This window comes from Trichoderma asperellum, chromosome 2, assembly GCF_020647865.1.
Source record: "Trichoderma asperellum chromosome 2, complete sequence".
NCBI lineage: Eukaryota > Fungi > Ascomycota > Sordariomycetes > Hypocreales > Hypocreaceae > Trichoderma > Trichoderma asperellum.
Window position 1 is genome coordinate 2,721,413 of NC_089416.1, and position 26,339 is coordinate 2,747,751.

At 50.0% G+C, this 26,339-nt stretch overlaps 9 protein-coding genes across 11 annotated transcripts; 2 read left to right on the top strand and 7 right to left on the bottom strand.

The window, feature by feature from the left end:
* The first annotated feature begins 137 nt into the window (after window positions 1–137).
* TRM10 (tRNA (guanine(9)-N(1))-methyltransferase) lies at window positions 138–1,723 on the top strand. The gene has a single exon (XM_024907687.2). It carries the CDS (start codon window positions 451–453, stop codon window positions 1,657–1,659), a length of 1,209 nt encoding a protein of 402 aa, XP_024764349.2. The 5' UTR covers window positions 138–450; the 3' UTR covers window positions 1,660–1,723.
* TrAFT101_003221 (uncharacterized protein) lies at window positions 388–3,784 on the bottom strand. Its single transcript, XM_024899313.2, has 4 exons — window positions 3,253–3,784; window positions 2,992–3,177; window positions 2,474–2,920; window positions 388–2,407 (listed from the first exon to the last, which is right to left on the bottom strand). Exons 1-4 carry the CDS (start codon window positions 3,534–3,536, stop codon window positions 1,777–1,779), a joined length of 1,548 nt encoding a protein of 515 aa, XP_024764350.2. The 5' UTR covers window positions 3,537–3,784; the 3' UTR covers window positions 388–1,776.
* Window positions 3,785–5,967: 2,183 nt separating this feature from the next.
* TrAFT101_003222 (uncharacterized protein) lies at window positions 5,968–9,556 on the bottom strand. The gene is made up of 7 exons (XM_024899488.2): window positions 8,633–9,556; window positions 8,545–8,561; window positions 8,417–8,489; window positions 8,216–8,356; window positions 7,274–8,134; window positions 6,999–7,197; window positions 5,968–6,943 (listed from the first exon to the last, which is right to left on the bottom strand). Exons 1-7 carry the CDS (start codon window positions 8,687–8,689, stop codon window positions 6,537–6,539), a joined length of 1,755 nt encoding a protein of 584 aa, XP_024764351.1. The 5' UTR covers window positions 8,690–9,556; the 3' UTR covers window positions 5,968–6,536.
* Window positions 9,557–12,646: 3,090 nt separating this feature from the next.
* TrAFT101_003223 (uncharacterized protein) lies at window positions 12,647–13,432 on the bottom strand (the record flags this gene model as incomplete). The annotated part of the gene is made up of 1 exon (XM_024899409.2): window positions 12,647–13,432. The coding sequence occupies one exon, from the start codon at window positions 13,430–13,432 to the stop codon at window positions 12,647–12,649; it is 786 nt and encodes a 261-aa protein (XP_024764355.2).
* Window positions 13,433–13,553: 121 nt separating this feature from the next.
* TrAFT101_003225 (uncharacterized protein) lies at window positions 13,554–16,888 on the top strand. 3 transcript variants are annotated; one of them, XM_066126825.1, is made up of 4 exons: window positions 13,554–14,387; window positions 14,450–14,799; window positions 14,894–14,941; window positions 15,019–16,888. In XM_066126825.1, exons 1-4 carry the CDS (start codon window positions 14,377–14,379, stop codon window positions 16,461–16,463), a joined length of 1,854 nt encoding a protein of 617 aa, XP_065982931.1. In that variant the 5' UTR covers window positions 13,554–14,376; the 3' UTR covers window positions 16,464–16,888. The 3 variants fall into 3 exon arrangements, with proteins under 3 accessions (XP_065982931.1, XP_024764357.2, XP_065982932.1); XM_024899316.2 differs by having other exon boundaries at window positions 13,554–14,799; XM_066126824.1 differs by lacking the exons at window positions 13,554–14,387; window positions 14,450–14,799 and having other exon boundaries at window positions 14,816–14,941.
* On the bottom strand, window positions 13,688–14,155 carry TrAFT101_003224 (uncharacterized protein; the record flags this gene model as incomplete). The annotated part of the gene is made up of 1 exon (XM_024899431.2): window positions 13,688–14,155. One exon carries the CDS (start codon window positions 14,153–14,155, stop codon window positions 13,688–13,690), a length of 468 nt encoding a protein of 155 aa, XP_024764356.2.
* Window positions 16,889–16,931: 43 nt separating the features above from the next.
* Window positions 16,932–19,374, bottom strand: TrAFT101_003226 (uncharacterized protein). The gene is made up of 3 exons (XM_024909546.2): window positions 19,204–19,374; window positions 19,070–19,126; window positions 16,932–19,011 (listed from the first exon to the last, which is right to left on the bottom strand). The coding sequence occupies exons 1-3, from the start codon at window positions 19,300–19,302 to the stop codon at window positions 16,969–16,971; spliced, it is 2,199 nt and encodes a 732-aa protein (XP_024764358.2). The 5' UTR covers window positions 19,303–19,374; the 3' UTR covers window positions 16,932–16,968.
* A 187-nt stretch (window positions 19,375–19,561) lies between these two features.
* Window positions 19,562–22,269, bottom strand: TrAFT101_003227 (uncharacterized protein). Its single transcript, XM_024901766.2, has 3 exons — window positions 21,114–22,269; window positions 20,641–21,054; window positions 19,562–20,577 (listed from the first exon to the last, which is right to left on the bottom strand). Exons 1-3 carry the CDS (start codon window positions 21,779–21,781, stop codon window positions 19,743–19,745), a joined length of 1,917 nt encoding a protein of 638 aa, XP_024764359.1. The 5' UTR covers window positions 21,782–22,269; the 3' UTR covers window positions 19,562–19,742.
* Window positions 22,270–23,869: 1,600 nt separating this feature from the next.
* On the bottom strand, window positions 23,870–26,195 carry TrAFT101_003228 (uncharacterized protein). Its single transcript, XM_024899339.2, has 4 exons — window positions 25,777–26,195; window positions 24,879–25,717; window positions 24,147–24,832; window positions 23,870–24,091 (listed from the first exon to the last, which is right to left on the bottom strand). The coding sequence occupies exons 1-3, from the start codon at window positions 26,015–26,017 to the stop codon at window positions 24,191–24,193; spliced, it is 1,722 nt and encodes a 573-aa protein (XP_024764360.1). The 5' UTR covers window positions 26,018–26,195; the 3' UTR covers window positions 23,870–24,091; window positions 24,147–24,190.
* Between the last annotated feature and the right edge of the window lie 144 nt (window positions 26,196–26,339).

A 26,339-nucleotide genomic window follows, 5' to 3' on the forward strand; every position in this document is an offset into this window, starting at 1 on the left:
CCAGAAAGTTTGAGCGTCTCGGCTTGTGAGGTACATGTCTGGAAGTACTTTCTTAGCCCCACCAGCCCACTAAGGGATTTGGAGGTGCAAAAGATTGCTCCATACAAAAAAGACTGGCGTGTAAGACCTCTAAAAATTTCATGTTAGAGGACGGTGAAGAGGATTCCGGCAAGTCTTAAGGGGTCAATTATAAGCATATATCGCGCTGTTTCATAGACCGGCTAGCCTAGAGCTCAGAACCGGCAGAACGCGTTCCAATTGCGACGCTCGTGACTCATAACTGCTTTCAACTTTACCTTATATACCGAAAGTTGTGAGAAGGCAGTCAACGAAGAGCGTTTGGTAAAGGCCAGATCTCATCGGAATTTTTGGAAAGATTTTCAATTGGAAGCAACTCATTTTAAATTCATTCACTAAGCTTCAAACAAGAATATATACACTCCTCCAAATATGAGTTCATCAGAACCAGCCGAGGCTTTATCCAAGCCTGAAGAAACACAACCTCCTCAGCCTCCTTCAGAACCAATGGACACTCAACCAGACCAAGCCGCTACATCAAACCCACCGCCAATGTCCAAAAACGCCCTCAAACGTCTCCGCAAGCAGGAAGAATGGGACGCCGGCAAGGACGACCGCCGCAAGCGCCGCAAGGAGAAACGCCACGAGCGAAAAGCTCGCGTCCGCACTGAGCGCGCCGCCCTCATCGCGCAGGGCGTCGATCCTGCAGAGCTCAAGAAGAAGAAGCAGGTTTCTACGCTGGCGCCTGTGGGGATCATTGTCGACTGCGACTTTGAGGATTACATGATGGACAAGGAGCGCGTTTCTCTGTCCAGCCAGGTCACGAGGGCGTACTCTGACAACAAGGCGGCGAGATACCGTTCGCATCTCTGGGTGGCGGGCTTCAACAAGGGGATTGCAAAGCGGTTTCACGAAGTGCTAGGTGATCAGCACAAGAACTGGAAGGGCATTTGGTTCGATGAGGGCGATTATATCAGCTGCGCGGCTAAGATCCGTGAACGGATGAGCGCTGCTGATGGCAGTGGCGGAGAAATGATTGAGTCGCTGCAGCGCAGCCTCGACGAGCCCTCGGCATGGACTCGTGATGAAACCGACCCTTTCCCCATTCCTGGGCCGGAACCTCCCATGGACGAGGCGAACAAGGACGTCGTGTACCTGTCATCTGACTCTCCTTACACACTCGAGCGCCTGGAGCCAAACACATGCTACGTCGTGGGCGGGCTGGTCGATAAGAACCGTGAAAAGGGCCTCTGCTACAGACGCGCGCGGGAAAAGGGCATTCGCACGGCGAGATTGCCGATTGGCCAGTTTATGGTGATGCAGAGCCGACAAGTGTTGGCGACGAACCATGTAGTTGAGATTATGCTCAAGTGGCTGGAGTGTGGTGATTGGGGCCAGGCATTTTTGAGCGTGATTCCTAAGAGGAAGGGCGGAAGACTGAGAGATGAGAATGCCGAGTCAGAGGCTGGGGATGGTGAAGGGGAAGAAAGAGAAGAGGACGAGGACGAAGATGAGGTTGAGGTTGAAAAAGGGGCAGAAGCATCAGAAACTAAGGAAGAGGATGTGGAAGTTGAGGCATCAACTACCGTTGGAGATGAGAGCAAATCAGGAGCTGATGAAGCGAAAGAAACACAATCATAGACGTAATGCTGTATGCAGTCCCGTAATTTATACCAAGCAAAATCCATACCCAAAAGACCTGCACGAACTATGTGTCTCCCAATTATATGCAATTCCCTTTAAGCTGTAACATCATGATTAAAAATCCATTGAGTCGTCCTCTCGCTCTCTCTTAACCTTTGCAATTCCTTCGTCCTTGATAATTCCTGATACAAACGTTCTAAACTGATCGACGTAGGGCTTCAGGCTGGTCTTTTCCCAGTCTGCAACGTTGACTTTAGACTTGTCATCGCCCTCTTCACCATCCTCCCCACCCTTCCAGGCATCAATCTCTGCCAGCAGACTCTGTACAGTTGGCACACCAAGAGGGTCAAAGTCTTCAAGTGCCTTTGTGTCGATGGGTACACAGACTCGTCCTGTGCCTGGATGCACAACAAAGGGGCTTTTGAGCAAATGGTTTAGTTTCTTGCTGACTTCGATATCGAGACGAGGATAGGTGTACTCCAGCACAATATCTTGTTTAGCTTCGAGTAGTGCTCTTGAATCTAAATGCTTGCTTGCACCAGTCTTGGCTACAGCGTCGATGTCTGCCCATTTCGATGTGGACGATCGTCCAGGGGCTGCTTCCCATTTGCGCCGTAATGAATCGTTTAGGTTACGATCTGGAAGAAGTTGCAGTAGCTTCTCAGCTTGTTCGGCTGTTGCCCAAGGATCTTGGACATCTAACACGTCCTCTTGGAAGTGGGTTTTGAGAATATCGAGACTCCGGCTATGAACCATGTTAGCATCATCTCTGCTACTATTATTGCTCGTGAGATATAGAGGCTTCACGCACCTAAGGTGGGGGTGCAGAGGTCTCTTGACATTGACCTTTTTGCCGCTTTGTGAACCACCCTTGATGACTTCCAAGTAATTTGCTATAGCCCTGCGCTTCTGGTCGTCCATTGACCGAGCCTTCTTATCGCAAACCCATGCGTGAGCACCTCTTCGTCCGGAGTATACCCACATGATGTGCTTGAAACCAAAGTCTTCTCTCAGGGCCACATCGACAACCTTGATGGCCATGGTCATGAATTGCCAGCACTTGTTGCAAATGGTCGCCTTGTCGCAGCATGTTCGAATATCATCATAGTCTGTCAAATCGATATCAAAGCAAAGTTCTTTTGAAAGAGGCTTGAAGGCGGAGGAATTGCGCAAGGTTTTTCGATCTCGGGGGTTTGTTGAATAGACAGGGCCAATTTCGAAACGGGAGGGCATGAGACGGAGGACGTCTTTTCGTAGCCTGGATGAGAGCAAGTAAGTATTGGGACCACCGACTCTTGAGGCTGCGGCCAGGAGACCATGATGGCTTACAGATCTGCAGTTGCAAAAGACTGGTAACGCAGGTATGCATCATTCTGAAGGGTGAAGGCAAATTCGCGATTACCAAAGTCGTTTGTAGGCGTCGGGCTGTGGTTCAGCCACTGGAAAAGCTGTCGCCAGGGGAAGAGTCGCTGGTAAAAGCTGCGCATGACTTCGGGGTCGGAAGCGGGGATATCTCTGCAAATTCAGCGCGGTCAGCTAGACTTCTTGTCTTTCTTGTACAGAATAGCATGTGGGCATGAAGTTACATACGAAGGTGAAGCTGCTCGTGCAGGTGAGCTTGCGCCCTCGCGCTTAACGGGTGCTGAGCTTGGAAACTCTTCGTCTGAATCCTCATCTGCGAATAACTCGTCCAATTTGACTTCCTTCTTTGCCTCCTCAGCTTGGCCCGCAGGTGGCACCTCCGCCTGCGACTCGTCATTCATGTCGACATCGTCATCTGCGGGTGTCTTTACTGGGGCAGCATCACTGCAAATTCCTGCGGCGCCGTCCATTGGCTCGTCCTTGATGGGATTGGGAGAGATTGAATGCGGCATTGTGTGTATATCTTTGCTCGCGCTGAAGCAATTGCGTCCAGAATGCTTGATAGGCTACTGACTGCCGCCTCCACCAGAATCTTGTCGAAATACTGCTTGGCCCAGCAATTCAGGATCAAACCCTTGCGCGGGGAGATGCCACACAAGCTGCAAACGCGTAGAGACGCGTTAAGTGAAAATGCCACTTCATGTGTCAAGTAGCTTGTACCCAGTAGAAGTTGCGTCTGTCTACTGTATCAGGCACGTTACGCGGACAGTGGTGCTGTCAGCTGCTGTTTTAGTTTATCTATAGTGGCCGCCACGCCACCTGAAGAGCTACCCACTGAAAAGCTGCCCAAGCCCCCAGCCACCAAGCATCTTTCAGCGGTCAAGCTCCAGAGCAGTAATTACTATCGCCTACATGTATGTACCCGTGGACCTCAATACCGCCGTGGACTGGGCCATTGATCGATGCTCTACAATAAGCACCAGAAACGCCAGGATTCTCTTCCAAGAACCCCAGGACAGCTTCAATTGCCGACAACGCAACTCGACCCGATCCGGGCGTTGACTGTCATATATCCATCACAGCATAACAAAGTTCAAGCTCGCCTCAGCACTACCACAGCTACTCTCTAACCGCCCATTTTCTCGCTCGGATGGTCTCCGAGGCGAAACACGAAAAATTACCCCATAAGGCAAGGATCTCCTCTTTTGCTCCGGGCTGTTCCCAACTTCATGCGTCAAGCAAGGGCCTAGAAAGTTCCAAAAACCTCAAGCTATTTCGGCTGTCTGAATCTGGCGTGATTCCTCCACCGCAATTTTCCTCTTATTCCCTCTCGATTCTCTCTTTGCAATGTACCTACTTTTTGTCTGAAGAAAGCTGTAGTTATTTGACAAAATTGATAGTGGCTTGCACTATTGCTTCTACATTGCATACCATCTTGCTAGATCCATTACTAGTAGATGAAATATCCATTGCCGCCTTGGCAAAAAAAAAAGAAGAAGAAGAAGAAGAAGAAGAATATTAAAAGAAAAAATGGTAACGACATGACATCAAGTCAAAAACCTACGATTCAATCTTATCCACACAAGTAGGTACACTACTTCGTGTAAGTGCAACGCCGCAACACGCCCTACCCACATGCTCGTCGTATCACACACAAAAGGGGAGGCCGGCAGCACTGCAATGAAATCCAAAACAAGGCTGTTGCTCATTAGCCGGCTTTGTGCTTTTTTCATCTGTTGCTTCAGGCGAGGGTCATGTTGTCATGTTGCATCAAACACGGCTTCTCGCAGGAGACTTGCGAAAATAGAAGTGAGAAGAGATCCACGGCTGACGTCAAGTTGCCGCGTGCACGAAATAGATTGACTGGAGACCATGTTATAGACCAGCTCTAGACTCTTCGCCTCCGTCTTTTGTACTCCATACTTGTTGATATTAATACCTTAGTACTTGTGCTCCGTAGGCCCAGACAGATTCTGGGCTTGGCATCCAGTAGCAAACAAACAGGCGACAGGGGTCCTTTTTGCATGTATAAGTGGTCTCTCGCATCTGCTCGCGTATGTATGTACGTTGCCGTCTGCATTCATCACATCAAATCACATCGTCCTAGTACAAGCAAATCTCAGGCCTGCCTACTCTTGTTCCAATTCGTTCTTCCTTGTGCAAGAAGAATACACACAAAATCTACCGTCTCCACGCCTCCTGCTTCGGCCCATTCATTCCCTTCCGTCTCATCCCCCGCTCTGGCACCTAAAAGCCGCCCGCTGAGCGACCGCCCGTCTCCAGTGTTTCCCACCCCCGGTCCAGACCTCCATGGAACCCTCAACGCCGCGCCTGGATCATCGGATCTAACGGCTACAAGCATGCCAAGGTGTGATTTTCCGTTACATTTCAAATCTGTTTTTCTTGTCTTCTCTTTTCTTGTCTCGATTCATATTTCTTCCTCGTTTCCCTCCTTCGTTTTCTCCTGCCTAAGTGGGTGTTCCGCTTTGTGGATTCTCAATCGTGCTCCATGTATAGTGGTCCTCTACCATGCCGATATTACGAGGACTGCCCAAATCTCCGGGGTTTCTCATTTTCTTTCTTCTTTTGACATTGATCCATGTTGACGTCCTAAGATTCGCAAATCGGATCTCATCGGGGAGGGGTCCGTTTTCATCTCCCCACCCGCAGACAGCATAGGAAGAAATTAAAAGGTATTTATGGTTGGAAGGCCTCCCATCTGCCATACCGACTCTAGGGACCCATTCGCTCCTGCACTCCGTAGCTCCGTATGTTTTGCCGGCATCCTTAAGGGTTCTCTCTTCCCCAGCAGCTTTCTCTGTTCTACATTGACCAATTCTCATCTTCTACACCAAAAAAAAAAAAAAAAAAAAAAAAAAAAAAAGAAAAGAAAAGAAAAAGCCAATGTAACGTCACTTCAAACAATGGTAAGCCATGTCAAGTCTCCTCATGCACAACAGGTAGTATTATTAACCACTCCCTACAGATCGATAGTCACTGCTTATCGTTTCCAATGCTTACAGCTTTTCAGCAGGGTGCCATCACAGAACGGCACCTTCAGCAGCCATTTCTCCCATAAATCCCATGACCTAGCCAAGCATGCATCGTTACAACTCCGATTTTCTCTCGAAAAAAGAAGAAGAGGAAGAAAAAGAAGAAAGAAAGAAAGAAAGAAACCTTTTCCTCCCCGCTGGGAAAATACAACCGCAGAATGCCCCGACAGATGTCCAACCGATACGCGAAATCATCATCCCAACCAAGAAAAAAAAATCCCAAGACAACAGGCTGAAGCACATCTCCGTGGATGGAATATAAGAAAAAGAAAAGCTCCTCCTTTGTTTAAACATGTCACAACGCCACATAGCAGAATTTCCCATGCAATGAGCAAGCCAAGAGCCGAGAAGATATTTGGAAGAGGAAAAACAAATAAAAGTGGAAGAAAAAAGGAACAGGTCAACCATCCGGCAAAAGAGAGCGTCCTCATGCACAGAAATTGGTCACCAGCTCCAGCGTTAAGCATAAGTTCGTTGCGAGTTGTTCAAGCGCTGGCGCTTCTCCGGCGGGCTATCATGATCAGACAAGCGGCCAGAGGGTGCATCCATCGTCGAATACGCATTTCTACCTTGCGTAATATTGTACTGGTTGCTCCCATCCATCATCCCGAAGCCCGAATCGACCCCATTTTGAGACATATGGCCAGACGACCAATTCGAGCCGCCAGCACCTGCAGGCGGAGTTGGTGATTCGAACTTGATGGGATTGCCTGGCGTGCTTAGATAGGGGACATTCATCATGAATGCAGATCCGTGCCCATTATCTGACTGGCTGGGCGGGTTCTTCAAAAGATGCTGGAGGTGCGTCTTGACAGACTTGAGCATTCCCTCCTTGGTGAAGGGCTTAGCCAACACTCCGTTCATGCCTGAATGACGGTCAGTTTCAGTGCCCAGCTTATCTTGGGGGTTGGTTCATCTTACCATGCTCAAAATAGCCATTCACCTCATCCGGTCGAATATTTGACGTCATCGCAATGATGGGCGTGGCTGGACAGTGCTGGCGGATATACATGGTGGCCGATACACCGTCTAACCTAGGCATGATGATGTCCATGAAGATCATGTCGAAATGGTCACGACCAACCGCGTTGATCCTGTTATATGCTTCCACGCCATTGATCTACACAGCTGTTATTAGCTCACTATAACCAACGTCGGAACTCCCAACCAATCGGTTTTACATCCAGTTCACTTACAGCATGCTCGACATCGCAGCCCATCGACTTGAGAAATTTAATGCCGATTTTCGCACACGTGCCGTCGTCTTCTACCAAGAACACCGTTGGCTTCTTCGATCCCCACAAAGATGTAGGCTTCTCCAGTGACGCCCCAGGTGCATTGTTCATCTGGTTAGGCTGTGGTGTATGTTGCTGGTGCTGCTGGTGCTGATCCATGGAACCGGAACTGTTCTCGTTCGGAATGGCATATGGGATCTTATTAATGTGATCCGAGTGGAAAGGATCGATGCCGACAGTCTGGCCTACGGGGTAGACGGGATACCGACTAATATCATTCATAGGGTCATGCAGCATGGGCATTGATACGGGAGTTACCATGGTTGCTGAATCGGCAGGAGCTTCGTAAATATCGTGAAGACGCTCGAGCTCACGATCAGCCACGGTGTCTGGCGCGACGCTAGAGAGCAGCTCTCGCGCTCTTCTAAGTTCTGGCACGTTCTCGTCGCCATCCGAGGAAGACATGCCGCCATTTGAGCTCATCTGGTGAGCCATCATTCCATTATTCCGGCTATGGTTATACGGAGAGAGGAAGTTGAGCATCTCATACTGCGCCTGCTTTTGGGCATTGAGCATCTTCTGCAGGGTGAGGACCTCGTTGACCAGGAGCCTATTCGTCTGGGAGATGTCGGCGAACAGCTCTTGAAGCTGCTGTACTTGCTGCTGAGTAGCGGTCAACTGCTCGGATACGACGCTGACGTGCTGACTGGTGGTGAAGTCCTCCGCGACCTGGGGTTTCCGTGTGGCTGGCGCTTTCCGGCGGATGTTGTCCAGATCATCTTTGCTGTCGACGCGGAAGTAGGGATGCTTAAACTCCAGGACCTGCATGTCGTGACCCAATTCTTAGTCGTGCCGTTCATATAACATTCACAGCTCCGTAATGCGCCAAGCTAGGATACTCACGTTACCATTTGGAGAGGCCGATTCGCCATCGGCAGATGGCTTGACCTTGTGAAAGTCATATTTGTTAAGCTGCCGAATGAAGCTGGACATGTTGCTGTGCTTGAAGTGCTTCGGCAGGATGGATCTCGTAAATTTCTCGCCCTAGTTGAAGACGTAAGAGTCAATAACATGCGTAAAATGGAGATGTCGGATGAATCCCACCTCAACGACGACAAATGAGTCGCCATCTTTTCCCCACCGAGCTACATCCTGATGTGTCGGGTCTTCGAGCATTCTAGAGCAAGGTCAGCTGGGTCGATGGAAGCTGGAATTTGTTAATGGGTAATTACCGAAACAGCTTGCGAACCTTGATATAGCATTAGCACTCGTTCCGTCACATATCGGGTCCATGTATAAATTTGGTGAAATGCTACTCACAAATTCGCTAGCATTGTTTCCCCCGCCCGGGGCATTGGCAGCCTCTGTCCCAGACATTTGAGCTAAACAGGCTGCCCTTTAGCAATACTAGAGGCAGTATGTGAGAAGGCGACGCGCCTCCAATTGAGGCTCCGGTTGGATGCCACTGGCGGAGCCGATATTATTAAAATGAGCCGTCGCAGGGCCTACAGGATCCGGCACAGTTTGTTGCAGCAGCAAAGATTGTTTGTCCTTAGTATCTGCCTCCTTTCTCTTCCTCTTTCTTCCTCTCTCCCTCTCGCTTTCGTTATCGGGGCGGTATGGCTTGGCTGGTGGCAGATCGGATCAACGAGCGGGCGGCAGGCCAGGAGAGGCGTTCCGGAGATGGACGGAGGTTGCGAGATGCGGTGCGCCGAGATGACGGAGCCCAATGTTTCTCAAGGCGCCCCGACAACACAGACGGATGACGTCGCAAGTTGGCAAACACAGGAAAAGAGGCGAGCAATGCAATTGAAGGAGGACCGCGGACGACCCTCGATGGGCTTGGCTAAGGCAGGGTTCGAGGCTGCTGAATCGAGGTTGGACGATTTTCGATTTAGCCCAGATAGTCGATGGGCGAATGGATGGCCCGAGATGGGGTGGGCCGGGGGAAGGCACTAGGCCAAGGAGGACATGGGAAGATCAGAAGACAACACAGAAGAGGCGCACGCTGTAGCAGCGCTGAAGGGCAGTAAGTCCAGCGAGTGCGAGTACTGATACTTCTGGTGCATGTACTAGCAGCAACTTGGGGTACCTGAGGATTAAATATAGGCAGTGCGTGGAGATTGGTATCCAAATCTTCATGCAGCTAAGGGAGGAGACAAAGAGGAGACAGAGAGCGAGCCAACCGTTCAAGAAGGAGAGAGAAGAAATAAGAAGAGGAAAGCAAATACTATTATGACACCCTCACTTCATCTTTTTTTTTTCCACTACCATAGGAATCATTCCAGAAAAAAATTAAGATGTATCCACAGGGGGGGAATTGGGAAAAAAAAAACTTGGAAAGAAGGGGGGGTCCTGTCTCAAAGTGCCAAAAAAGCACCGCCAAATTCGGGGGGCCCATCGTGTACAGTACGTGGAAGGCCTAAGTGGCTATTCAGTTGCTGTTCCTACGGCACTGCAGGGCGCTAGGACCGTGTGGCGCATCCTCCTTCACACAGTACCCGCCCGCCTACTCTGTGTTAGTCCTGCTGCTACCACGATACTAGCGATTTGATAGACATTGGAAGCCAGTCAGTCAGGAGAACCAGGGGCAGGATTTTTTGGTTATTCGTTTTTCTTTTTCGTCTTTTTTTTTTTTTTCGTGGGTGCGTGTGTTAGCGTCCAGTATCAAATTAGCAGTTCTTTTCTTTTTCGTCTCATTTAGCCAGAGTCAGCCAATAGTGTTCCCCGTGCCAATTTGAACTGGCCTTTTCAGCTAGCCATATCTACTTGGACTAATGTGCTATGCCATGAGCTTGCCAGGCAGTCTTTCATTTGCTTGCCAAGGCTGGCCCGGTAGATGATGACACGACGTATCCGGTTCTTTTATTAGCCCCCGTGGCTGTTTTCTATTCTTTTCTTCCTTTTTCTGTTTGGGACAACAGCACAATAGTGGTAGGATGCTAACCACACCGAGTTGCAATGTTCATATGCGGCGAACCTACAGTCTTCGACATGGCGTCAAGGTGGCAACCACCGCAGCAGCAGCACAGCACACGCGAGCCACAACCGTAGCAAGCCGGTCATGTAAGTGTTCGGATAGGAACCGCCAATGCTACCCCGTATCAAGAGGCAGGTATGTTAGTACTTTGTCCGATATGTGAATGCACCTCGTGCTTTAGCGTTATGCCGCCTCCGCGGACTATGCTCGTCTTGGACCACGGGAAGAACACGCCAATGTGATCTGAGTCAACCTGACGGAATTTTACTCATGCTTGTCTGTCCTCTTGCATTCTGCTGCTAGCGGTATCAATGTTGGTGCAAGCACTAATGCCAGGCCATCGTGGCCGTCCGTAAGCTGCTAGCAGCTTTTAGCCTATCAATTAGCCCCTATACGATCCAAGTATACGATGGTGTATGCGATGGTCTCGCTGCAGAGATGAGCTCTTCATATGGCAATTGCTCCGTACTTGGCATCTATATAGATACGATGTAAAATGGGTCCTCCCCGTAGCTGTACATGTACTCCATGTAGAGCACTCATTCAATTCGTTTCATCATAAGGATGCCGAGGAAGCTGGTCGGGGGGGCATACACATGTGCCGTCCAATAGCAATATTGATGCGAAGCAGCACAAACGTAGCACCTCGTCGTAGCACTCCGGACCGTGCCTACACTCATCTGCGTTGCCCCATGTCCACCTGAACACCACACATGCAGGGAAGCAGGTGAAGAAGGGAGACCGTTGTTATTGTTCTGGGGGCGGAAAAGCGCAATATATGCAAGTACAAGGGGGCATCTCTGCTTTTATGGGCGCCTACCGCTTCAAGCAAGAATAACAACTAGGACGAGCGCGGCGTAGCAGCACTACTACTAGCAGTGGTACAGTAGTGCTCGTGCTAACAAGACACCATTATTTTCTCAGCCGCGATGTGTGCCAATGGCGAATCCCACGATGGCTGCTTCGCGGGGGGCTGAACACCCAAGCGGCGATTGCACCTATCCGCGTCGATCGGGTCATCCTCTGCACATCGGCTGGCACGCCAAACCCAGCAACGAATAGAAAGGCCGGGGCTACCTCGCTTCACTATCGCGTTTGCAAGCGCAATTACCATTCTAAATGGCCTCTATCAGGCCTTGCTTTGCCTCCCTTGCAGCACGCGGCCTGTATTAGTGGCCTTGCCATCACCACGTCGCCGACTCCTGGTCCCGATCTACGACTTGAATTGTAATTGGGCCCCGTGGCTACGGTACCAGACAGCCACGGACGGCATCTGCACTAGCATGGGCAAACTGGCAACTTGACGTGAAACAAGGCATCATCATCATGGGCTGTGATAGTATCTCCAACCGTCTGGATGCGAGTGGCCGCGACGGCTGGTACCGCTACATGAGCCCGGGCCATCACCCGCACGGTGGCATGCGATGGTTAGGCTCGGCGGTCCGGCTATCCGCAGGATTACCTCTCAGGGATCAGCTCTTTCGTCTCAATTACTGCGTGCACAGGTACCACTACTTCTGCGGGCAAAGCCTGGCTTGCAAGAAGCGCTGCAGGTAGTGCTACTACTATCGATCAACATCAACACCACCACGCGCAGCTTGTATATTTCAATGCATGGCACATGGAGGGGGAATTGTGCTTGCACGCCGTTGAGATGCTCTAAAAATAGGCAATTTCAGCCATCTATGCTGAGACATGACGCAGAGGCCAGTTCAGAGGCATGCAACTTTGCGTACATATCTATGTAGCATGCTGCCGTGAATAGAGCAACACACACGTCTCGGCTTGGAAGCTTAGGTGGCTCTTAGTGGCATCTCATTCTTTGCCTCGAACCTAAACTCAACCCCCGATCAAGCAAATGTCAGCCGCAGAAGCAGCAGCTAACCAGAATGAGCTTCTTTGGCCATCACAGCTATGGCATTTGTTTGGCCTGATCTGCACGCATCTGACAATGTCTCTCATCGTCTCCAGGGGGCAGTCAGCTGCAGATATTTTTAGAATCCCTCGAAATTACAGACAGAGCACAGAAATAGTACGTGGCACTAGGTATTTACGAAATACTCCTCCACTATATGTCTTTCGTCTGGTGCTCGTTCGGCATCTGAGCTACCGTCACTCGCAAAATCCCTTTTCCCCGCGTTTTGCCGATCCATGCCATATCCAGTAAACGCATTGAGGCTTGATGCTTTTGATTTGGTCTCTCAGATGTATGCAGATGCTTATATGCAAAGCAGATATACAAAGCTACCTACATAGGTAGACGTAGATATTTTGTACCGCTACATGCCAGATAATTAGGATTCAAAAGATATATTTAGACGCCGTGGAATGCTACGCCTATCAGATGATGCCTTTCAATTTTTGGCGCCAAAATACTTCATGTATCGGAAGACATAATGGCCCCATTTAGCATCAGGACCCTCGTTTGGAGGAGGGCACGGGGCGTATTCGTCCAAATCCACATCCAGAGAGCGGATCACCTGGAATCCTGCCTTCTCGTATATCCTCCACGCAGGCTCCGACGAATGAACCCATGCGAAAACACCCTTTTGATCGCAGATGCTCGTTCCCCAGCGTAGAAGCGCAGAGCCAATGCCTCGCCTCTGAAATTTTGGTGAGACAGAAAGTCCAATGACAATGAGACATTTGGTGCCTTCAGGCATCACCTCCTTTTGCCATGCGTCCAAGTCGCCGCTTGTAAGAGTCTCGAGCCGCTTAATAGGATCATCCTGTGGTTCATCCTCTGCTTCTGGCGCCCTTTGCTCAGCTGAAGCTGGCTCGTCCTTCTCGGATTGGTCTTTCTCCGACTGCTGTGTTGAAGCTGTGATCGGCTTTTCGAGAGGCTGAATCCTGCCTTCCAACACTGGCATCTCGTCGGGTGAGAACCCAATAAGCCCCCAATTGCAGAAGCCCGCAAACTCTCCGGTTTCATCGTCAACGGCTTTCAATACCACGCATCGAGGCGATTTCAGCATCTGTGGGAGGCTTTCCGTGTGATATTTCTTCATGTCGAAGGGATTCCGGCCAAGAGCTTTCATCTGAGTTTGGCGATCGTCTAGGAAAGCATCGCTGCTGAGTTGAGCCGCTTCAGGCACATCTTCGAGTTGGAGCGCCTTAATGGTAAAGGTCTTCTTAGACATGGCAGTAAATTGCTAATCGATATTTATTTATTTTTAAATGTATATTCGTGGGTCGCCTGCTTCTGCGATCAGGTAGTTGGTTCCCCTGTCCCTTAAATAAGAATAACATTGCCATGTTGAAGCAGAGCCAGCATTGGATACCGATAACGATGGCGGGGAAGCACAGCAATTGAGTCACCGGCGAGAGTGATTTAGCCAGCGACTGCTGCTATGAAAAGTGCCAGAACCAAAATCGCGCCAACAATGATTATCAGATCAAGTCTCTGAGCTAGCCTTATGAAGCAGCTCAAGGATTGTAGTAGCATAGGCAGGCCCATCGCCCTTAATCTCCTGCACAACCACAGTCTTGTCTCTTGATCTTGCGCCCTGCACTAAACTCAGCTTCGACTTTGGGATATTCAAGGCGTCGCTGAGAACTTCCATCACGGCTTGGTTGGCCTCGCCATCCTTTGCCTGGGCTGCAACACAAAGCTCAATCGCCTCTTCAGTAACAGCCTGAATGCCCTCTCTGTTCTTGCTGGCTCCAGGCTTCACGTGCAGTCGCAGCTGCAGAATGCCCTGAGGCGCCTTCTTGGAGCCAGCCAGGAAACGCACGGCGGCACTAGCTGGAGATGCCATGGAGGAGCCGTGGAGATGTCGATTGTTTCCTTGCGGGTAAGATCGAAACGTAACTCTAAACTCAGACCAAGCCTGGCGCCAGGATTTGAACTCTACCGCTTTCATACAAATAGAGCGGGTGGAAGTCTCAACGCTCTCGCCACCTCATCACTGCACGGTCGCTATCAGCTTACAGCCTCGGCGGCTAAAAGAGCAGCAGAGTTGATGAGATAATCTCACATCAGACATAAGACTCGAGAACCAAACTCTAAGCACTCAAAACTCCAATCGCTTTCCAGATTCCAGATCCTCGGCATGAATTGGTAGGGGGAAAAAAACGGCAACCTATGGATGTAGGGTAGGTCTGACAGGGCCACAAAGAAGCCGCTGCCGTATAGCTGCTGACGCTTCAGTGCACAGCCCGCTGAAGCTGGTGCCCTTCAGTAGGGCCAGGAGCTGCCGGCGGCCAACAAGCGCCTATATAAGAAAACGCATCGCGGTGGATTTCGTCATGGAGCCCAACTTGACCCGCGACAACCACCTGCGGGCCCAAAATTCCTGCTTCACGACTTTGTCTCCCCCCGAGCAAACGCCGTCTATTTTCCACACGCGGAGCACTGCGACGATCGCTGCTCGTCTTCGCAGCCTGCCCGTCCCTCGATTGAGCGCCATGGCGTCGGCATACAGCGCATACCATGGCGCTACCAGAAATTCGCAGTTCACGGTCACGGCACTTGGGCGATGGTCCGTTTTATCGAAGCAGCTTCCAGGTTCGTCAGCCTGCATGTGCTTATGTTTGACATCAGGAAATACGCCGAGATGCATTGACTAGGGAGTTTTCGGCGAGCTAATTGGTGCATACAGCGGTCGACAAGGTCCGAGTTCTTCATGTCTACGATTTCGACAACACATGTGCGTTGCTCTTTTCCTCTTTGCTAGCTTCCCACCCAATTTGGTTGCATTACGACGCTGACTTGGTGAATATTCAGTGTTTAAAACCCCCATGCCGAATCCAGCACTGTGGACTGGGCCGACGATAGGATTGCTCGCGACTCAAGAAGCATTCACTAGTGGTGGATGGTGGCACGACAACAGGATTCTCTCTGCAACCGGCGATGGGGTTGAAAGAGAAGAGGAGCGTGCATGGGAAGGGTGGTGGAATGAGAAGGTCACCGATCTTGTCAGGCTGAGTTCGAAGCAGCAGGACGCTCTCTGCGTGCTCTTGACAGGCCGTTCTGAACATGGGTTCGGCGAGTTAATCAAGAGGATGGTGGCAAGCAAGGAGCTCGATTTCGACATGGTCTGCTTGAAGCCCAGAGTGAGCCCTTCCAACCAAAACTTCCAGAACACGATGCACTTCAAGCAGTTGTTCTTTGAGGCGCTCATGGAGACATACCGGGACGCTGCTGAGATCAAAGTGTACGAAGACCGGCCGAAACACACAAAGGGATTTCGAGACTTTTTCGCGGAATACAACCGGCGCCAGGTGGCAATGCCAACTCGAGGGACTATAACTGCCGATGTTGTTCAGGTGTATGATGCTTTGAGGCTTCTTAACCCAGTTGTTGAAGTTGCCGAAATTCAACACATGATCAACCAGCATAACGAAACCATAATCAAAGACTGTCCTCCCTCCAAGTCCAAACTTTTGATTAAGAAGACAGTTTTCTTCACCAGCTACATGATTGGTGCCGATGATATTAAGAAGCTTCTGAAGCTGGCGCAGATTCCCGCTGGCATATCAAATAACGACCTCAAGTTCCATGCCAACAACATTCTTATTTGCCCTCGGCCATGTCCGGCAAGTATACTGGAGAAGGTTGGCGGCATGGGAAGCAAGATGTTGTGGGAAGTGACTGGCACCGCCTGTTATGACAACTCCATCTGGGCTGCTTCGGTGCGCCCCGTACCGCATACTGCCAAGTTCCACACTGATAATCCCGTACCGCTCGTGGTGCTTGCCCTTAAGAAAGGCGCACGCCCCGTGGATGCAGGGAAAATCACCAGCTGGCAGCCTCTACCGATTGAAGAACGCTTTACATTCGAGACCACAGTCGGAGAAAAAGTGATTCTGCGCATCGAGCCTGAAGACCCTAAAGAGGATGAATATCAAAGCTTGTTTGTTAACAAATCGTCTAAGCGTAAACGTCCTGCAGATGATGAGTACCCAGGCAAGGCCCCGGCGCAGTACGGCGGCCGAAACGAGACCAGAGGTTTCCACTCTGGCAGGGGACGAAACAAAGGTGGCAACTCCCGCGGCCATCGCGCTGCTAGGGGCGGCGGACGAGGTGGTCGTAACCGCGGCCACGGCTACCGCTCTTTAGACGATGTTGACCCGAAAGGTCAAGATGCCGCCGGCTCAAGTTCATTTGGCCGAGGCCGGCCGATGGGCGGACAGCCATCCGGCGGCTCAGATCTACAGAGTTACTATTAGAAATAGGATGACGGCGCTGCTACAGTAATATTGGCAAGCAATATCAGTATAGCATACCGACTTTTTTTGGGGGCCGGATGAGCTGGAGAAGATTGTCCAAAGGAAGCCGAGGGGGAGGCAAATACTTTGTCCTTTCTCTCACTTTCTCTTTTGTTATCTAATGTTTTTGCGTTGTACGTATGGTAGGTGGACCAATAGTTCCATCACTGAAAACGCACCCAGGGAGCATTTTGGCGAAATTAGGGCGAAATGGCGTATTAGGCATATGGCATCTTGAAATGGAACATGGGAGAGCGAATTTCATTTTCCTTCAGGTATCCTCGGATCAAGCTTGTTTAGGTACGAAGTAAATGTAATGAATGATACCCACGCTTGGGGTTAAACCTCACTACCTGGTTGAAGTTTTTATTGATCATGTAAATTGCTTTTTTTTTTCTTTTTTTTAAATCTAATTTTACTTCATTTCATTTTGATTTGTGTCCTACATAACTTTTATTTGCTTTATCTAGTCACTGTCATCATCGCTATCATCATCATCATCGTCTTCTTCCTCTGCGTTTTCTAGCCACTCCACGAGCACTTTGCACTTCTCCTTCAAGGCAGCCATGGACTCCCCATCCACCGCACGGGCATCTTCCCACCAGCCCAGAATTCCCTCTTCTTCCAAGATATCCAGGGCATACAGCTGCTGCAACATAGCCGGCAGAAGCGTGGAGCTCTTGGTCTGCTGCTCCTGGCCCTTGGAGTAGTGCTGCAGGGCCCGCTGCAGGGAAAGGATAAACTCAATCTGCTCAGGCTCGCCGCCGCCGACGCCGACTTCGTTGACGAACTTGGAGGCGCCCTTGCAGGCGGTGAAAGCCCTCTCCGCAGCCTTGCTGGCGTCGAGGCCGCCGTGCTCGGGGGTGACCAGCTCCACGGCGCGACGGGTGAAGGCTGTGGCGACGGCCTTTCGCATCATGGCGTCGGAGGCATTGTTGGCTAGACGTAGACCCATAAACTCCAGCTTGGCGGAGTCAAAGTCCCCTGAGTCGGCACGTAGAGCATCAAGAAGGCCGTGGACGGCGTCGGCGTGGAAGGACATCTTGCCGGCGGAGTCGTCGGACGCAAAGGACGAGAGGCGCGATCTGGATGAATGCGCGGCGTCTGCGGAGAGGAAGTTGCTGTCATTGTCGTCATCAGACTCGTCGTCGGAGTTGAAGGTCGAGATGGATGAAGTGGACAGGTTGAAGTTTGTGAGGGAGTAGATGAGAGACTTCTGGAGTCTTGAGGGATCTTCGTCATCGAGCTCGTCGTCCTCGGGGTCGAAGAAGGGGGCTGCGTTGCTGTTGGGGCCGAGGAGGTTGATGTCCTTTGTGACCTGCTTGCCTGTGGAGGTGACGGTCGATAGCACCGTGGCTGTGGAAAAGGAGATGTTGTCGCTGATTTGGACGCAGTAGGAGATGAGTGATCCGGTGGGTATTGAGCAGCCCTTGCCGACGACTACGTCGCCCGCCAAGATGGATTTTGATATGGTTGTTCCATCTCCCACGGTGGTGTTGTTCCAGATGAAGGAGTTGTCTAGCGTAACATTGGAACCAATCTTGCAACCGGTACCGATAATGCTGTTGGTGATTTTGCTTCCAGAGCCAATGCTGGTGTTGGTTCCAATGACAGAGTTTTGGAGCTTCGCATCGTGAGCGTGAGAAGCTCCAGTCTCGATAATGACATTGTTGATGTGCTTTTTAAAGGTCTGTTTTAGGAAGACGTTGTTTTCGGGGATGAAAGGAAAAGTCCATCGACCAAGAATATCTCTGCTGATGGAGTCGTACATCTGCAGGTTGCTTGCTCGGGCAGCATAGCCGTCTTCGAAGATCTCTGCGTAGATCATCTTGCCATTAAGTTCCCAATCTTTCAGTACTCCGTGCAGGAAATTTCTCCTGGGAAGCTCATAGTCGAAACTTTCTGACCAGAGAGCTAGCACTTCGGGAGTGCAGATGTCGATCTGAGCATCTATCAAATCGGCTCGAATCTCAAACTCAGTCGACAGCTCCTCGGCAATGGCAGGGTCCATTGAAAGGTAGTGGTCGCTCTGTAGCGGGTTCATCTCGTCGTAATGAAGACAGCGCTGGGTCTTGGTGTCCACCACAAAAACGGGAGTAATTCCATTGGTCTTCGTTCTGTGCTCCTCAGGTCCACCGCTGTGTAGAATCATGGTCATGATGTTTGCGGCACTGGCTTCTCTTCGTTTTCGGTGCGCTGCGAGGGCGTCATCCAGAATGAGATTCGACACGACGTCGCCGTGCACTAGGAGGAAATCGCCGTCCACCAATGACCGCTTGTCCATATCTCGGAGAACGTCGCCAACGGACCGAGCATCGGCTACTCGAACAAACTGGAGCACCGAAAAGGGCGACAGTTTTGACGAGGACGCCCACTTAGAGCGGCCGATATATTCTTCGACCTGATTTGTGTGTGCGCCGCAGTAGATGTAGACTTCCTGAACGCCATTCATGGCCAGGAACTCGAGGGTATATTCGATGAGAGGGGTGTTTGCCAATGGTAGAAGACACTACAGTTGTCCGAATCAGCTGGCCGCTATGGCTTCAAGTCAGCCTAGATCTGCTTACTCTTGGCTTCTCTACCGTGAAGGGCTTGAATCGGTCTTGGAAAGAGTCTGCGAGGACCTGTATCGTAGCGGAAACGCCATGGTTAGCTGCTAGATGCGGACAGAACCCCGCGATGGTTGATCGCTTGCACGCACCACTGCCTGCAGGACATCCTCGCCCTTGCTCTCGGCGTTGGATTTTGCCGGTTTTTTGCCCTTTGCCGAGCTGGCGCTGTTCTTGCCCTTGTGAGACATCTTGTTGACCAAGCGCAAAGGTGAAGGGCTGCGTTGTGCGCTCTGGATGGAGATTTTTGGTGCGAAGGTAAGGTTTGCTTTGCGACAGCTTATGGGTGACTCAACTTGACTAGCAGGGCTGCGGTCGAAATTTCTCACCGCGGTGAAGCTTCGGTGTTGGCGGGGTCAAGGTGGGGTCAAGGGGCGCTCCCCAAAGAGCAGAGCATGGCTGATGGTTGACGGAGTGTCTTGGTTCTTAGATGAACTAAATTTAATATTATGCGAAACTATATAAAAAATTACAATAAACTAGGTATAATCATATACGGGGTTGGGTATATCCATCATATGGTGAAATATCACGGCTTTTGAAAACACATCGCTGACGTAACGCATCGCTGCTGATCGCCTCTCGTCCCTTTCGTCCCTTTTTTCCCTTTTTTCTTTGTTCTATTACTCCTTCACTCGTTCTTCACTGTGGCAGTCGCTTCCTTTTTCTCCTCAGCGGTGTGAGGCACGCTTTCGCGTCTTTCAGATACGCCATCTTCGCTATCTGTTTCATCGTCGGTGCTGAGATCATCGTCACCCGCGCGTCGTTCAGCATTCTCCGCCTCACGTCTTGCCCGCCTCTCGCGCCTCTCGTCATTCCTAGCTCTTTTTCGCTCCATTTCGTCCAGCTCATTTTGTAATTGCTGAATGACTCTGCTCTTGGCGCGAATCTTGCCGCCATATCGCCAGAAGATGAACGGAATTGGGATGCAGATCACTTCAAGCAAGCCGAGCAGGGTTCCCGCCCACTGCGGCGACAATGTTGCGTACATCTTAGGCCCAGCCAAAGGCAGAGTTCCTCCAACAATACTCCGGAAGACGGCATTGCTAGCAAGCGCACTGGCTGCATAGATGCTGTATGCGCCGGCCAAGTAGTTGTTGCCGTAGATGAAGCAGAGCGTGTTACCAGCGCCAAAGGGTATTCCAAAAATAATGGGTGCAATCCAGTGGATATGCGTGGGCAAGCAGGTCCAAGAGAATCCGAGTTGACCAATGCTGGTTAAAATGGCTCCCAGGCCCATCATCAGAGCTGCGGCCTCTGGGAGAACTCTCCCTGTCACCGGATCGCGAGGCTGCCTATTGATAAATCCTCTAATCACTGGTTCAAAAGAAATGGCAATGATGATGCCGCAGCCAATTCCGAGGAACGACAGTCCTGAAAGCCCATATCCCCATCCACGATGCTCAGTGAATACAATGGGATAAGCGACGAAGCAAAGGTACAGAATGCCATAAATGAGAGAAATCCTGCTTCGCGGTTAGATCATGATATGGTACCACGATATGTGAGTTGCGTGGAAGAACACTTACCAAAAGTTCATGAACCATAAAATCGGCTCGGTAGCAGCCAACACAAAGGGACGACTCATGTTAATCTTGAGAAGATTCAGCGTCGAGATCTTTTGATCGTACTGGCACCAATATCGAGGGTCGTCCTTTTCCTTTCGAAGTTGGGCCGCCTTTTTCTTGAGAATGGCTGGGGGGTACGTCTCCCTCAGTGTAAGAATTGCGAGGATGGTTGCGCCCGCGATAATAAGGCTCACCCAATTGGTCCATCTCCATCCCTTGTACTGAAAGATAAAACCACCGATCAGAGGTCCCAGAACAGGGCCGTTGAGCGGAGCAACGCTATAGACAGATATTCCAAGAGAGAGATATTCGGGGTTGCTGATGTCGACAACTGTACCCGGGCTATTCGAGATCATGACAGCGCCAAAGAGGGCTCTGCAACACATGTTGTTAGCTCTGAAACTTGTTGGTTCCTCAAAGTTGCATGCACTTACCCAAAGAAACGAACAACGATGAGGGTCGTTAGAGAAGGCCCAATAGCACATGGGATGATGAGGATGGCCCAGATAGTCATGCAAACAATATACACAGGCTGTCGACCGTATACCTCACTCAATGGCGCCAGAATCAAGCTCCCAACAGCAAGACCTAAGAGATAGGTTGTTACACCCAGCGTGGCGACCGTTTCTGAGGCACCGAATTCTTCCATCAGCCCCGGTATAAAAGCCGTGTAGCTGGTGCTGTATAGGACCACAAGCCAGGTTGCGAAAGAGACAACTCCAATTGTCCAGGCTCGATAAAGCAAGGACCAGTTCTGCGGATTCGCAGGATCGTTTTCCTCAAAGTAAACTTCATATTCCGGAGGCCTGGAGGCCACGCTGCTCATGCTAGCTCCAGATCTGGTGTAAGTGATTGGCTCACGAGCAGCACGCTCAATCTCTGTTTCGACAGTCGCCGTTGCGGCACGCTCGAGGTTCCAAGTGTCGTCATCGTAAATGAATCTGCTCGAGGTGCCAGAGTGCTGGCTGCGACTCCGAGTTCGATTTGTCCGATTTGTCCGAACTCCCCTGATTGATTCTAAGATGGGGGACTCTCTCCCAGACGAGTGACGGTCTTCACCGGTTTCGACCGATGACAATGTTTTCTCCATATCCACCGCCATTTTCTCGCCCGTTGGCCGAAATCAATGAATCAGTGGTAGGTTGCAAGCGGCGCCACTATATCTATAGAAGCCTTTATCTCTGAGAGAAATGTAGCATGTCAAAGCTGAGCCAGAGCAGACTACTCAAGCTTATTTAAACGACAATACCTTTTTTTTTTCTTTGTTTCTCTTTTCTTTTTCGCCTCTTAGGTTGCTGGGAAGGGGGGATTTATTGATTTGCAGTGTTATCACTAAGACGGAGGGAGTGGGCCACATTATCAACTCGGCCAAAAGAAAAAAAAAAAATTCTTAGCTGCCCCTTAACTAATATTTACATAGATCAGCCTAGCAGTGGAGCGGCCAGCTGGAACAGGATATAAAGCTAGGAATCTCAGTATACGGGGAACGAGAACCAACAAGAAAACCGGGGATAAAAAATGGCTACGCTATCCAGAATATGGGCAATCTGGAGACGGGCACGGCGAGAGCTGATACCAGGCGAAGCACTAGTCAGTCACATTATGTTATGCCGATGGCAACACCCAACGACCACCAGCCGAGTCGGATGCCCAATGGCAAAATATAGATGGGTCTACGCGGGAACATGCCGAGGCCAATAGCCGGTGACCCCTGCATTTTACGCGGAAGCCAATTCCGATTCCACAGACGCTATTTATCGGCTTTTTCTTCACAAGCAATAGGAAAAATGATGCCATGAATCGCACCATGTAAGCAAGGTCCAACAGACAAACCTCATTTGAGCATTTGTTCAAAAGTGCCCTGCTTACTTGACGCATTTTGACACACCGCGCGTCGGATTTCGCACGTCGACAAAGATCTTCTGCTTTCAAGATGATTAATAATTCAAGGTGAGTAGAGTCATCCGATGTCGGCTCTTGGCCGTGTCTGGCGTAAAGGGCGCGCCCGGCAGGCCCACATCGGAATCCCACTTTTAGTCTGGAGTGTTGCCGGATCCGGCCCCGCACGAGACGGAACCTTTCCATTCAGAGCTATAACGGCGTGGGACGCAATGGGGATGAGGAGATGAGGGTATGGGGTTTATTGGAGACGTTCTATGGTCAATTGAATGTTGGCATACGTTGATTTACGTTAAACCCCTTCTGCCGACACGATTCGACTGCACTCGATCTAATCGAGATGCTTCAGCTGTCTTTGTGGCCGATAGCGATTGTCCATCTTCCCCTCAGCGTGATCTAGTTCGGCAGTTCCATCGCAACTATTGAATTGTACGTCATCGAACCATCTAACTACTCCACCACCCTCCATGAACGGAGGTAGCATTGGAGGGGTTCAGCGTTTACGGCGCGGCTTGCAGCGCGGCAACAGTTGCCTCCGTCAACGGCCGAGTAGCTACGCCAGTTCTTATGCATCTGCATCTATACTTGTACTGTAGTTTGGATATAAGAATGTCTTCTTGGCACAACAGGGCCGATATTTCCAGATAGCGTGCGTCCTGGTGTTTTAGTCTAAGTGAAGCCACGTTCTTAGAGGGGAACTTCTCTCTAATACCAAAGAATATATAACGTCTCAGGTACCTATTCAATAGTGTCCTCTACCACCAAGAGTTCATAACCTGGCATGTTGGGATTCTAGCCATCGAATCTCTCTTTATCAACTACATAAAACACACGAATACGCTGAGTGGGCTACCCTCAACTCATCCGTGATGTCACGGAGCATGGTGTGACCAAGCTTTTACATGGGTCGACTTTTGTAGATCTGTAACCTGGGCTGGAGTTAGTAGTTACGATCGTGTTGTGTTATACATCAGATGACTATTTGTATAGGACTGAAAGAGGCCAGCCTGCCCGGAGGCTAGTCATGTATGCGCGTATAGTTATGCCACTGCGGCTCTCGCGCCCGTAAATAGCAGAGCTGATCCATGACTCATAAACTGGAGAAGAGTCTTGATTTCGGCTCTTTCACTCATGGAAACTATCACCCCACACTAGAGGCTCCTTCTCACTCTCTAAAAATATCCATGGCTAGCAAATATTGGTCGTTGACTCACGATAAAGCTCAGGTAATGAGAGGATAAACCGAAATAGGAAGAGAGACAAATTAATGTCAGGTAGAAACTACCTTTGACTCATATATGCGTTCAAGGTCGCGCTCAAGATTCTTGAACTTCGAGATCTAATACTCGATAATGCTACATCTCAGTCTTGTGGAAATTTTACACAGCTTTAACATTTGTTAAACATTTGTGGCATTTGTAGCTCATATAGACTTTATGGCTTATTTGATGGCTACACTGAACCTGAGAAGTGCCGCAATCGCCACAAGCCAAGAAGCTCTTTTGAGAATATGCTAGATCCGATCAGCACCTCTCTAGAGATAAAGCCTCTTCAATAGGGATACATGCATCAATTGAACTCGTATGATCTTCTACTCTGCTCCGTCTCTGTCTCAGAGTAAGCCCCAGACCCCAAGTACATCTTTCCGAACAAGCCGTCCCTCTATTTCAGCACCATGCTGCAGCTGCCTCACTCGCCTCACAATGAGCCCCAATGACAAGGGGCCTATGATTGTGCACAGCATGATAGCCCAAGTGACGATTAGAAAAATCTCTGAATTCTTTCCGTTATCGGCTTGAGCTGAAGAGAATATCTTCTTGCCCTCCGCGATTGACGAAATTAGAAAGCCAATTTCTCCACGCGCAGTCATTGCACAGCCTATGATGGTGGCAGGATAAATTGATCGCGGTTTTGCACCCGCTAGATCTGAGTGCGGAACTGCCGCTTGGGTGGTCGTTTCATGGCTTGGCTGCGATGTTGGAGACTCTTGGGGTCGGCCTGCGGGTGTAGAAGTCGAGCCGCGAGACACCTTGGGCTGTTCGAGAACTCGTCCCCAAAAATGCGACATTTGTAATCTTGGGCGCTTCATGAAGGCTGCAAGTTTGATGGGAGGGCATGATACGAATGGTATGCGAAGGAGCCAGATCCCACACAACAGCTTGCCAACCATCATCAGAATGGTATATACGATTCCCTTCCAGACAATTGAACTGTCGAACATCTCCGTGAGTGGAATAGAGAAGCCAATGGAAGCCTTCAAGAGTTAGATGGGAATTTTGTCGCTGGAATATGATACTTACAAAAAAGAATGGCTTTAGAATCCTATCAAGGGGCTGCAGGTAATACTTCTCAAAAATGACATGTCCGGATGAACTTGCTTTCCTAGGCTCTGAGGCAATATTCTCAGGAGTCTCTGTGTTATTTGTTTCTAAATGCTCAGAGATTTCACTCTGCGCTGCAGAGAAATTTTCCGTAGAAGGTGTTCCGGGCAACGGTATTTCGGTGGACAATGTCTCACAAGAACGATGAGGCACTTCCGAATCCCACCAACTAACAGACGCACCGGCAATATAGGCGGCAAATAAGTTGGAGGTTCCAGCATATGTCGAACCAACTATAAAACTAATCAATATGCAAGTATGCACGATCCATGGTACTTTCTCCTTGCTGAGAAGAAGATTGATAGCCCCTTTTGGGTGCGTCATCCGCTGAGAGTTCAACCAGATAGTGAGCGGCTTGGCAATACAGACGCATACAAGGGGAGTGCACACTGCAAAAGCAACAGATACTAGAAGCGGTCTGATGATAGTAACAGCGCTGATACTCGCGCTGTATGGCCCCAAGTTGGAAATGACCTGGACCATGACGAGACCAACAACATCATCCATCATGGCGGCACTCGTGAGCACTACGCCGAGCCTTGAGCTCATAAGTCCAGTGGAGCGGAGCACTGCAAACGTCGTTCCCAGACTTGTAGAGCACAAGGCTGCGCCGGCTGCGAAGGACTGGAGAGGCGTGGCATCACTGAGCTTTTGGAGTACGAACGAAAGTCCTACAGGCGCACTAATGCCAGTGAGGGCAATGCACGAGGATAGGAAAAGGTTGGCCTTGAGCGCTCTCAAAGAAGTCGAGAGTCCGCCTAATTGGATAAGTCAGCTTCAGATAATCGAATTGTTTATAGCCTGGGGCGATCCTCACCTTGGTATACCAAAAGCAGCAGTCCCAGATACCCTAGCTGGACGACTGTCTCTTCAGCCTCTGTGTTCAACCATTTCGCCCCGGGAGTTCCCCAAGCAACTCCTATGAATATTTGCCCAACAAGGCCGCAGTACACGGCGTGATCAAGCAAGAAGTTTGTGATATTGAGGAGCAGTAAGAAAGATGCCTGTACAAGGATTGTGACGATGCCTGGCTCGTGATATGGAAGTGAGACGGCCATTGTAAGGGCTATGGCTCTACGCTGCTTGAGTGATCCATTGGTTCATCTATGATACAAAATAGGACGTGCATTGAACCATAAAGAGACCAAGTTGTGGATATGTAGAATGTTGATTCTGAGTCTGACGAGACAATATCGCGGGAGATGTTCGGGATACGAGTCAAACGGGCGTTTTTGTCTTAGCCGAAATTAGTAATGATCTGATATCAAGTCTACGTAAAAATTTCAAGCCATCCGTATATGTAACTGACAGAAAGGAATGAAATGAACAATCACACAAACTGGAAAATAAAAATACTAGTGAGAATCTTGTAGTAATCGT